The following is a 13,595-nucleotide window of genomic DNA, read 5'->3' as shown; positions in this document are numbered from 1 at the left end:
ACACTGATGATCCAATTATTACTGATACATAGTCACAATACTAATGATCTAATTAATATTCATATGTAATCAGTTGAGTGCAATGCAGTGTTGCATTGCTCTAATATAATATGGCACTCAATTACACTGTATTACTCTAACACAACACTGAGCTCAATTACATTTACGGCATTTTAGCTGACACTTTTATCCAAAGCGACTGACAATTATGACTGAATACAACTAGAGCAATTGAGGGTTAAGGGCCTTGCTCAGGGGCCCAACAGCGGCAACTTGGCAGTGGCAGGGATTGAACTGGGAACCATCCAATTACTAATCATGTACCTTAACCACTGACCCTCCAATTACACTGAATCACTAACACAGCACTGTTACACTGCATCACTCTTAACACAGCACTGCACTGAAACAAACAGGTACCAGCAACACGTGCTGGAATTTCAGAGGTAATGGCATTCTTGGCAATAAACATCTATTTGTATCACTAAATGGTCTTAATCAAATGAAGACTGGGGTTTTAATTAAAAGCTTTAAGAGTTTTAAGTTATTTTCATAATTTTACACCCTCAGACATAAAGCCTATTGTGATGTCCAATTTTTTTTGCAAGCTTGAACTGATCATATCAACACAGCTTCAAAGTGCAAATGTAAGACCAGTAAGACCAGCAAGACCAGTAAGACCAGTAAGGAGTTCCCGTATTTTCTTTTGCCACCCCCTCCAGCACACATTCCCACATGTCAAGGCTGCTATGTCATATTGCCATGTTTGGATTACAGCCTCATTAACAACTGGTAACAAAGACCTCGGCATCTGCAAAATGACACTGCAGAAAACAAGATGCACATGTGGCAGTGGTCAGGCTGACCTCTCCTAACCCTTACCCTTACCCTGACTCTTACCCTTACCCTAACACTTACCCTTACCCTCACCTCTTCAGATGTTTTTTTGTGTGTACCTTTTACACTCTCATGATGTAGGAAAACCTAGACCCCAACAAAGAAGGCTTCTGTCTTAACCAGCCCTGAGTCCCAGATGAAATCTTCCACCTTCTCAATGAACCCAAACAGAGGTATATCAAAATGAAAGCAATAGGGGCAAAAACCAAAGCTTTTGAGTGAGTCATCTGTTTCTAATGCTGGTGCTCTGGTGTGGTTTGCAAGGAAGTGGAGAACTCGGGCTGACCCCACGAGTCCGTCCCTGGTGACGGCGGGGTGGGGTAAAAATGGAAGAACGTGCCTAAATGCAACAGGCCTCATGTTTAAAGCATCTGTTCAGTGCCAGGTTTCTCCAGGCAGTGTTTAATATATTTGTTCTGTACCAGGGTTCTCCAGGTACAGTGTTTAATGTATCTGCTCTGTGCCAGGGTTCTCCAAGCACAGTGTTTAATATATCTATTCTGTGCCAGGGTTCTCCAGGCACAGTGTTTAATGTATCTATTCTGTGCCAGGATTCTCTAGGTATAGTGTTTAATGTATCTGTTCTGTGCCAGGGTTCTCCAGGCAGTGTTTAATGTATCTGTTCTGTGCCAGGGTTCTCCAGGCAGTGTTTAATGTATCTGTTCTGTGCCAGGGTTCTCCAGGCACAGTGTTTAATATATCTGTTCTGTGCCAGGGTTCTCCAGGCAGTGTTTAATGTATCTGTTCTGTGCCAGGGTTCTCCATGCAGTGTTTAATGTATCTGTTCTGTGCCAGGGTTCTCCAGGCAGTGTTTAATGTATCTGTTCTGTGTCAGGGTTCTCCAGGCACAGTGTTTAATATATCTGTTCTGTGCCAGGGTTCTCCAAGCACAGTGTTTAATGTATCTGTTCTGTGTCAGGGTTCTCCAAGCACAGTGTTTAATGTATCTGTTCTGTGTCAGGGTTCTCCAGGCACAGTGTTTAATATATCTGTTCTGTGCCAGGGTTCTCCAAGCACAGTGTTTAATGTATCTGTTCTGTGTCAGGGTTCTCCAGGCACAGTGTTTAATATATCTGTTCTCCGCCAGGGTTCTCCAGGCTCTGTGTTTAAAGCATCTCTTCAATGACAGGGCTCTCCAGGCTGTTACGTTTTCTATTTAACTCCCACACAGTGCAAAGAAGAAAACCAAGAGGCGGACAAAAAAGCACCTGCAGCAAATACCTCCCAGCTGCTGTCACTGTGATGCTCTACTGTGCTGTAAAGTGCACTAAACAGACCATCTTTAATCTTCAAAGCAGCCCATGCCATGATTGTTTTCTCACCTTACAGAAAATAAGCATCTAGATTCACAGAAGGCTTTGAGATTCTCTGCTTTTTTCTACAGCCTACACTGAGGATGTGCCTAAAGCCCCAGCAATCAGGACAACCCATCTCCAGTTAAGCATATATAAATCAACCTATATCTCACGCATGGTGACCAGTGAAACATATGAAAAGATACAAATCTGTGGAAGGAGGAAAACTATTAGCCCTTCCCATGAATCACTAACAGCTATCCAAGCCTGAGCCAAAGGGACAAGACTCTGCATTACCTGTAGTATCGGGACTGGAGGTAAGTGGAGCACACAGCTTTGGACACGTGACTGGCGGAGCCAAAGTCGATGACTTTGACCCTGTACGGCTGCCGGGCCGGGTCCACCAACATGATGTTCTCGGGTTTGAGGTCGGCATGGATGAGGCCCAGACTCTTGAGCTTCATGAGTGCCGTGGCGACCTGCTGCAGCACGGGCCGGATGTGGCGCAGTGGCAGCGGGCTGAACTTGTTCTGTTTGAGGAAGTCGTACAGGTTTTGCTCCAGCATCTCGAACACCAGGCACGTGTGGTTCTTGTGCTGGAAGCATTCGTATGCACGCACAAAGTTGTAATCGTCGGCACTCTCCGTGCTCAGGCGCGCCAGGATGCTGACCTCGATCTGACCCTGCCGTGCGTAAGATGGATGGTTCTTTAGGATCTTGATGGCCACGATCTCGCTGGTGCCACGCTTCCAGCACTTGACAACCTGGCCAAAAGTGCCACGGCCCAGGAACTCCAGCACTTCATACGTGTTGGTCATGGAGCAGAGCACCTCGTGCTGCAGCAGCTGATAGTCGCCTTCGCTGTTGGCGCCGCTGTTCTTCGACGTGGCGGAGGCAGTGTTGCCGTTCTGGAGCATGGGTGCAGGTGCAGCCGCCTGCTGCTCCTCCACCACGTGCACACTACCCCCACCCCCGGCCCCGCCCCCACCCCCAGCCCCGCCCCCAGCGCCGCTGCCGTGGTTGTTGTCCAGTTCCTCGCTCTTGCGTTTAAGCCCACATCGCTGGTATGTGTCCAGCAGGCAGACCGTGCTGCGCCGTGTAAGGTTGTGGCCTCCGCTGCCGCCCCCCAGCAGTTGGCCAGCCGCCGCCCCAGACGTGCTGCTCGCCGAGGCCACCACGATGTGTCCGGAGCCGGCGGGGAAGAGGAGGGCTTGCTCGTAGGGCAGGGAGGAGCTGGAGACAGGGAGTGAGGCAGTGCTCAGGCCCACAGGGGCGACGGACACGCTCTGCTTGCTGTTGTGACTATAGGCCTTGCTGTGCGTGCCGTACCCGGTCATATCCCAGTTACAGCTCTGCTCCAACTTCAGTTTCTTCACGCTAAAGAAGGCACTTGACTGTAGAGTGTGGGGTGAGAAGACTTGCACTTGCGAGGCCATACCTGAAGAAGACGACACAGAGCAGGAACTTAACCACAAACGTGCTCAGCTCTGTAAACTTTGCATAAAAACTGCACATACATTAGCAAGACACTAACACTAACTTGACTAACTTGGAAAGATGCGTTGCACATTTTTATCTCTTGCAAATGTTAATAAGATTCGCTTGATAAAAACCCTTGCTTCAGGGCAGTCAAGAATAGGGCAGTTATGAATGAAGATTACTTTCAATACATTAGACACACATACTTTTTTACATTCAGACTTAGTGTATAATATTTACTCAAGTTAAAGCATTAGATAATGTCTAAGTACTGGTGTGTGGGGGGGGGGGTACGTAAAAGGCAGAAAAAAAATTGAGAGACAGTAACCTGTTAAAACATTTAGATATTCTGAAAAATGTTAATTGTTTATAGAGGGGATCCCTGCAGTGAATTTGAAATGAAGCTATTTATATACACAGAAGAAATACCCTCTATGTTTGTGAATTCCATGTCATCATAAAAGGACAATGTAATTTTAAAATGTTGTGGGAACAATATATTGAGCTCATTGAATTTTCACAACTTCCTGTACAAAGACATTGTTTTGGTGCTATAGTGGTCAGGTACTGTTAGTTTCAAATACTAGAACAAATTAAAAAATGCACACAGCCTAGACTGGGCCTCAGGAGGATGCTGAACTTGTACACAGTGCTGTTAACAGACTTTGGTTCATGTCAGGACCTACAGATCCACACATTAAAACCGAGCCATTAGAAAGCTGCATTAAGGAATGAGAGCAATTTCCTCTAAAAGCGAGACGCTGAGTCGGAGCATGCAGTGCACTCGAGCTCTACTGCTCTACTTCAGGGCAAACACGCTGCTTTTCCACAGATATCAAAATCCAAGCGTGGAGCATTTGAACCTCGAATCCTGAAAACGCCGCCAAAGCGGAACTGAGTGCACTGTAGCTCCTGGGACTCAGTGCAGCGGAACTAGCAGTGCTTCTCCAAGCAAACAGCAACCCAAAAATAGTACGCTCAAACAGCACTGTCTGTAGCACTAAAGTAATGATTACAGCACACGCAGCATTACATGAAGAGCACACGGTGACGCTCCCTGTACGGTGTCATGAAGGAGATAAAGTTATGCTCCTTTTACAGAAACTGATTTCGCGATCAAACCAATAAAGGCACATCCTGTGGACGGTCAACCATGTACGCAGATCTCGCACACAGACCTCACTCATGAAGAAACAGTGATATACACACTGAACCTGCACTATGGGATGCATGTGCACATGCACACAGACACATACGTGAATGCACACACAGCAGGATAAATTGATTTTATATTAAGTAGCCTTTTTCCCCTGTTTTCTTGTCCTAGCAAATTTGAGTTATGCTAATCTATTATTGCACATGATTTGTGTTTAATATGATTTGAATTTAATATACTACTGCTGCTCTTACGTCTACTCACTCCTGTTTTTACAGGGATCTATTAGCTTTAGTGCCAACACACAGCTATGAAAACACACAAATTATTTAAACGGTGAACTACTGAACGGTAGTTGGCATGCCACACTTTTAATATGTTTTAACAAGCCCAATGCAACTGGTTTGGTGACTGATTTAGATTTTGCTAATGCCTAAAAAGATTTCTGTATTTGTTATCATACCAAATATACGTATCTTATCTCACTTAGATACGGTGTTATCCCTATGATGCCTGTCCATGGGAATAACAGCTTTTCCTGTGTGGCTTCATTTTATGAGAACATAATGAATCTCACTTGGGTTGAGGAATTTTTTAACACAAGGACATTCCCAGGGCAGGAAATGGAGGGAGGATGCTTAGCACGGCCACACAGTCATTATTATGCATTTCTGAATTGTGCTGATAGCTACAGTTTTCAAACCCTGCCTCCTCTTCCGTCTTTCCCTTTGCCCCTTAGCACAGGCCACATGCCTCTCCTCCTCCTCCTCCTCTGCTTGCTCACCCTACATGGTGTCAGTTCAGACAGAACTCACCATTACTATAGTTCTCTTGTCTTATTCAAAGCCCCCAGGAGATTTTCTCAGTCTCTTCTCTTGGACCACTGCTCCTTGACTCAGCTCATAGCCCGCTGTTCTGCGCTAGACACAGTGCACACACTGGCGCTCTTTCAACCCAGTAAGTCTCACATCCACCAGGTCTACACTGCCATGGTGGAGCGTCGATGGAGCTAGAATTGAAGAACACTGGCGGGAGCTGTTTGAAGCAGGGCCCTATGCTAATCCCATAATCCATGAGGCCAGATGTCACTCTTTGGATTACATTTTCTTTTGCGAGGTCTTTACACTAAAAATAATTTGAAGGTGATGACTAGCTGTGGATGGTTGTGCACATGTGTGTGTGTGTGTCTTAAAGAGGTCTACCAAGAGCCAGAATATGTGTATTTGAAAGGGGCATACCAATACCTAGTGTGTGTGTGTGTGTGTGTGTGTGTGAGAGAGCGAGAGAGAGAGAGAGAGTGTGTGTGTGTGTGTGTGTGTGTGTGTGTGTGTGTGTGTGAGCGAGAGAGAGAGAGAGTGTGTGTGTGTGTGTGTGTGTGTGTGTGTGTGTGTGTGTGTGTGTGTGTGTGTGTGTGTGTGTGTGAGAGAGAGAGAGAGTGTGTGTGTGTGTGTGTGTGTGTGTGTGTGTGTGTGTGTGTGTATGATTTAAAGGGGTTTACCAAAAGCCAGCGCTGCTCATACAGAACAACTCAGTCGCAGGTTTTGGCATGCCTGCCAATCTGGTCCTCAAGGCATCTGACATGTTCAAATAAGTGTTAGACAAACTTCGCATCCAGATTATCAATGCTTTGTTAGACAAAACTAGCTTCCAGATGATCTATTACCAAAACAAGATGTATACATAACCACTTTTAACAAATGTATTTATTAGACTTACTTGCAAGACCAATAAAAATGCCTTCAGAACATATATGGCGAGATAATCTTATTCCTCTCCATTCCGCTCTTCATTACAAATAAAACAAAAATGTAAAAATATATATAAAGTAAAAAATATTTTCATGGTCATAGAATAACTGAAAACATGTTGCCATAAAAAGCCACTACTTCACTAAACCCTTCTCAGTAGTTCTGATCTATCCATGTTTATTTTCCCGAAGATTAGTCTTGTTTTAGATAAGAAAGTACTATTTTAACAAGCCAGATGTGCAGTCCACATTTGGGAATCTAGTTTAATACAGATTTCCACAGACACTCTGGCTACTTAACATCACAATTCTGTCAGAACTGGGTTTTTTTTAGGTTTTAATTTTAAAATTTTATTGGATTTATAAGTCTAAAAAGTAATTTAACCTGAATGTAGCTGCTTGGGTGTGAGTTTAAGGAAACTGATTCTATAGTCACCCTAACTAATGTTAAACAAAACTTGCTGCCAGATTACCAGTGTTAAACAAAAATATCTGCCCAATTACTAGTGTAAACAAAACTAGCTGCCAAATTACCATTGTAAACAAAACTAGTTGACAATAATACTAGATCAACTGTGGATGTGCAATTTCCAGCAAATGGTCTTAAAACCATTTGCCAAGTAGTTCAGTCTAAGTTATGATTTGTACAAATAGTGACTCAGAAATTCACTATATTCAACTTAAACAGAGTTGGAATATAAATAAATAAATAAATAAATGTTATTCTATCTGGAATGACTGCTAATTTAACTAGGGTTCATGCCCTCTCTCCACTTTGGGAGTTCACATTTAAGTCTGGTTGTTATTCAAATACGCCCTTTGAAAAGTGCAGATAAGTCATTTTAAGTACGGTGTGAGAGGTCAAATGGCAAGAATGTTATCTCTTAACAACATGCATCTGCAACAATGCATATAGTCCCACTTAACTTCAACCTCTCAACACTTAGTCATTCACAAATGTTTATTGTTGCTGATGTTGGGTTAATTTTCACTGCCTGCATTGTATAAAGGTTCAAAACACAAACCATGACATTTAGTTGAATTTTGAACCCCATAGTGGCTGTAGAACAATTATAGTCCATTGTTTAACATTAAGAATACTGTAATGAAAGCTTTTATCATACCTGGCAAAACATACAGCTTTAAAGGCATTGTCTTATAGAAAACCAAAAGACTCTCTGCTCTCTGAGCAGCAATGAAACCACAGTGGCCAGTTTTTCCTGCTGGGTTATTTTCTTGTCAAAGATTAGTTCATCTGCTCTTTTGGTGGGCAGGCAATCAAAAATGTGTGACAGAAGCATAGAGAAAGAGAAGGACTGGCCTTTATATGTGCATGGTCTTTACAAGGCATCAACACTGGCTCCAGTAACAACTTCAAGATAAACATAAAAGACTCAGGACTTGGTCTCCTAAAAGCTTGACAGTCTTCATTACTTGGTAGAACAGGCATAACTTTGAACCCACGCACCACATAATGGTTATGTACCTTTGTTAAAACAAACTAAGCCCCATACAATCTTTTTTGCTATTCACAACCTAAATGAATCACAAAAACAGCCTCAGAACAAAAACTGTGATTGTGTAACCAATTCAGAAGAGCATCATACAACAACCAAACTCAATTGCAAAGTCATATTAAGCAATCATATGAATTTTGACCATGTGACCCCAGACATGCAGCACAGAGGAAGACAGATAATAAAGTCGTGTGTCCTCTCTCTCTTTCTCTGGATAATTCAAGAAAGACACATTTAGAAAAACCAACCAGTGCAGTGCACTGGTTAATGGATTGACCTCAGTTTGTCTAGACAAAGAATTCTCCCCTGTGGCGTAGGATGGCCACTGTAGTGCAGCAGCCAAAACGAAGAGGAACAGAGCTCTGCTTTCCTCTGCACTCCTCTCTCCACAAACTCCCCCACTCAGCTGTCTCCTCTGGGTACCAACCCCCTGTTCAGCTCAGCCGCATCGATTCATAGTTACAAATCTTATACTCACACAGACAAGACGTTCCCAGGACAGAACCATTGTTTGATGGCTCTGTACAGAAACACTGTGAAAGGTCAAACTTGATGAAAGGCAAAAACCAATCTGCTCCCAAATGCTCCAGCATAGAGCTTTGCTCTGTTGGACTTTTATGAATGTACTTTTAAATCAAGCTCTTCCTCTCCTATTCCACCTTTGTCCAAACTTACCTACCATATCCACACCCTACTCCTACTCTACCTCTACCCCACCCTACTCCTACTCTACCTCTACCCCACCTTATTGCTACTGTACCCCTACCCCACCCTACTCCTACTCTACCCCACCCCACCCTACTCCTACTCTACCCCGCCCCACCCTACTCTTACTCTACCCCTACCCCACCTTATTCCTACTGTACCCCTACCCCACCCTACTCTTACTCTACCTCTACCCCACCTTACTCCTACTCTACCTCTACCCCACCCTACTCCTACTCTACCTCTACCCCACCCTACACCTACTCTACCTCTACCCCACCCTACTCTTACCCTACCCCTACCCCACCCTACTCCTACTCTACGGCACCCCACCCTACACCTACTCTACCTCTACCCCACCCTACTCCTACTCTACCCCACCCCACCCTACTCCTACTCTACCCCGCCCCACCCTACTCTTACTCTACCTCTACCCCACCTTATTCCTACTGTACCCCTAGCCCACCCTACTCCTACTCTACCCCACCCCACCCTACTCCTACTCTACCCCACCCCACCCTACTCTTATTCTACCCCTACCCCACCTTATTCCTACTGTACCCCTACCCCACCCTACTCTTACTCTACCTCTACCCCACCTTACTCCTACTCTACCTTTACCCCACCCTACTCCTACTCTACCTCTACCCCACCCTACTCTTACTCTACCCCTACCCCACCCTACTCTTATTCTACTTCTACCCCACCCTACACTTACTCTACCCCTACCCCACCCTACTCTTACTCTACCCCTACCCCACCCTACTCTTATTCTACTTCTACCCCACCCTACTCTTACTCTACCCCACCCCACCATAGTCTTACTCTACCTCTACCCCACCCTACTCGTACTCTACTCCTACCCCACCCTACCCTTACACTACCTCTACCCCACCCTACTCTTATTCTACCTCTACCCCACCCTTCTCTCACTCTACCTCTACCCCACCCTACTCTTATTCTACCTCTACCCCACCCTTCTCTCACTCTACCTCTACCCCACCCTTCTCTTACTCTACCTCTACCCAACCCTATTCTTCCTCTATGTCTACACACCATCCTCTTACTATACTCCTACCCACACCCTACTCTTACTCTATGTTTACACACTCCACCCCTCTATAAACCTTGCACCTACTCTAACTGTAACGTTAACGAAAACTCTATTCGTACCATACTGTTAACAGTGTACCTTAACCCCACCCTAGATCTTGACCCCACCCTAACCTGATCCCCATTCTAACTCTACCTTGCTTCTGTTTTCTATTCTACCGATGATGCTGTCCCACCTCTTTCTTTAGTGATATCTTGTAAGACCTCTTACCAAACTGCCTATTTATGCTTCCTTGCACTCATCTCCTCTTCACCTTCATGTTCTTTTGTCCCTCTTCCTTTCCTCTCTCCAATATCAAAAACCTCTCCTCTGTCTTCTATCTTGGTCTCCTCTAATCCCCCCTCCACCCCTCCTCGTCTGTCATCGGTCAGCGGAAACACTATAATTCCTAGGAGAGCGGAGGCAGCGAGTCTCTGGCCATTGTCTCAACCTATAGCAGTGTGCATGTCTCACACACAGAGCCCAGGAGTGCCCGCAGAAGCAGCCATCTTACTCTTTTAGACTGTAAGTGGGATTATTTGAGAGGGAATGGGATTATTTGAGAAGGAATGGGATTATTTGAGAAGGAATGGGATTATTTGAGAAAGAATGGGATTATTTGAGAAGGAATGGGATTATTTGAGAAAGAATGGGATTATTTGAGAAGGAAGGGGACCATTTGAGAAGGAAGGGAGTCATGGGTTGCTCAGCTGGCATTTGCAGGTCTTTCCTGCCCTTTCTGAGTCCTGGCTCTGTCCCTTACACACTGCAGCCAGGTACTGACTGTCAGTCAGTCATATTCAAGGCCACATCCCATCACATTTTTTAGATTAGTGCAACAAAGAGGGAACAAGACTCTATTTCAACACACTCAAAAGTACATTAGTGTACTTTTATGTTTGTTAAGATTTCCTGGTATTGACACATGGCTGCTATGTGATCTTGCTCTAGCTGAATGAGAAGGAGGCTCAGTCCTAACAGCTGTGGTGAGAGAATCCAAAGCCAATGATCTGCACTCCAGTGGCCCTGTGAAAGCCAAACAAACAGCACAGTGTCATCCAGGACTGGGCCCTCAGCCCTGCCCCTTCCTGACTGCTTTAGCAGGCCAGGGGGTGCATGTGCATGTTCATCGGTGTGTGTGTGTGTGTGTGTGTGTGTGTGTGTGTGTGTGTGTGTGTGAAAGCTTGTGACAAAAACAGAAGATATGAGAGAAAAATCACATCACTGAGGGGAGTTATAAGGCTTGGCAAGTTTAGGCCAGATTTCTTATTAATGAAATTACAAGCACAGCACCTTAACCACTAGTGTGCAGCCTGTGCACCAGGCATTACATGAACTTTACGAGCCCAGCAGGACTAATATAATCATTTGCCATGATGCACAGGAATTTCAACAAGAAGCATCTTAAATAACTATAATGTCAGTAGATGTGTGCACTGCACTATGCAGTGCAACACAGTACAGAGAGACATGTTTCACTAGTCTGATGTTATCAGCCTACAACATTGTGAGAAGTACTACCAAGTACTACCATGACACTATATGCTATTGCTAAATTTCATCTAGTGTGGGTACATTTTGTAAGACATTGTGATTGTAATTATATATCAGTGATATTATCTACTACTTATATGTTAATACTAGAGTGCATTGATCCAAATGATGATTCTTTGTAAGCTGTATATATGCCTAGACCTTTAAAAGACCATCTGATAATGTGGGGGCGGGGCCTGGGGTGGGCAGCATGTGTTTTTGAAAGAGTGTTTTGCAGGTTTTTCTGTGCATGGTGGCACTTCAAAGAGCAGAATCTGAACTGCTTGCCAAATTCTAACCACAGAGTCACTACAACAGGACCAAGCCAGGAAGAGATGAAACAGCACCTGAACACACACACACACACACACACACACACACACACACACACACACACAACTTTGAAATGAACAGCCAGAACAGATGCAACATATACTGGCACTAAGGGCATGGTATGGTCAAAGGTACTGACCCAAAAAGTCCACTAATGTTAACATTATGCAAAAAGAAGACTGACATCTTTGAAAGTATAAGCAAAAATCCTATGAATAAAAGAGACATGGTTTGAACAACAAACCATTCTTCTGCCATAAGTGTATTAAAAACTTCAGAATTCTTAACATTTGCCAATTATGTTTCCTGTGAAGCATAATGATTAAACAGTGGAGAATCCCACACAGGATTCAACAGAGGCTCTTCTAGAAAATACCACACAGGCTTACACAGAGCCTGTTCAGGAGAATAGCACAAAGGTTTACACAGAGGCTATTCTGGAGAATACCACAAAGATAAACAGACATTGGGAATCAACTCCAATCCTCCTAACCAATGGAACTTCTTCACCACACACAAAGCATAACGAGGCAAATTTCCTATCGCATTACCTTCTGGAGATCCATTGTGCTTGTATGTGTGTATGTCCATGTGTGAGAGTATGTGAGTTTGTGTAAAACTAGCTCTCAGGGGTTCATGGCAAACACAGCCTCGGTGCACGCTCCTCAGAGTGTGACGCTTCGTAGCTGAACTCCTGTAGCACACATGCAAACACAGCAGCAGCCTGAGAGAGGCCCAGACCAGGGCGAGAAGTAGGGCAACAACATATTAATACCTCTGAGAAGCAAAAGGTAGCCTGATTCACAAACAAGACAAGAACAAAAAAAAAAAACCCACACAGGACATAAAAAAACCCATACACAAACATACAAACATCCATACACACCTACCACGCAAACATACACACATACACACTCACCAAGCACACACAAACCAAACAGCAGCTTCAGAATAATGAAATCAGTTTGTCTGCAGGGATTAACTGTCTTGGTGAAAAGCTGATGAATGAGTTTGTGCATGAATTGTACATTTTTATTAAACTTATATAAGATCAGATAACAAAAGTCACGGTGCTTTAAATAATGTGCATGCCATTTTTTCTATTTGGCCATTAATATGAAAAAATTACTAATCGTAAAGTTGGGCAGAAAACAACACTGTATCTTGGAAACTTGTTACTAGGCTGCTTTTCCATGTTTTATAAAATGCTGCCGATTCTAGTGAAGCCTCCCCTGGCTTTAGTGGTCCACTACTCAAACTCGGACGAAAGCCTACCAGCTCCACTGTCTCTATAGTTTCTCCATAACACTCCAAGGCTCTCTGCGTGACGTATGCATGTTTGTGGTGGGCTAGGCCTACGATCCAGTTTGTGAGATTTTAAAGTGAGTTGGACATATCAGAATCAAGACGCCTCAATTCTTCATGGCATCAATAACACATCTATAATCCACTGCTCCTGGGTGTAAACTGTTATGGTGTCTAGTGATAGAGAATGAAACCCTTTTGCAGCTGATGTCTGACCATCTTCATTTTGCCAGTACAGACATTAGAACGGACTGCGTAGTGGCAGAAGGTCAGTAACATTCATTTCTGACATCCTCTATCCTTTACCACTGTAGTCTCTGTAAAGTACTATTTCTTTACCAATACAGTATACTTTTACTGTCTGAACTGTTTCTTTGTTGCCCGTAGCCTATTCTTCATACATAAGAGGTATAAAATGAGAAAACACCTGGAAGCTGTCACCATCTAGTCGTCACCAAGTAGTCTAATCTCTAAAAACCAGCAAAAAATATTAAATTTGGAACCCATATTCTTAGAAAATTTGTGCTGTGTATCT

General features: G+C 43.9%; 1 protein-coding gene across 4 annotated transcripts in view; it reads right to left on the bottom strand.

Annotated features, from left to right (window-relative positions):
- Positions 1–13,595, bottom strand: part of hipk2 (homeodomain interacting protein kinase 2) — a 74,002-nt gene that overhangs the window by 50,387 nt on the left and 10,020 nt on the right. For all 4 annotated transcript variants that reach the window (XM_026999507.3, XM_081715444.1, XM_035525228.2 and 1 more), the window contains exon 2: positions 2,490–3,630. In XM_026999507.3, the coding sequence (XP_026855308.2) occupies positions 2,490–3,630 (1,141 nt within the window). The remainder of the gene's footprint in view (positions 1–2,489; positions 3,631–13,595) is intronic.

This window comes from Electrophorus electricus, chromosome 6 (assembly GCF_041902795.1).
Source record: "Electrophorus electricus isolate QZ-2024a chromosome 6, ASM4190279v1, whole genome shotgun sequence".
Lineage (NCBI taxonomy): Eukaryota > Metazoa > Chordata > Actinopteri > Gymnotiformes > Gymnotidae > Electrophorus > Electrophorus electricus.
The sequence above is the reverse complement of the archived record's forward strand: the minus strand, read 5'-3'. Positions and strand labels throughout refer to the sequence as shown.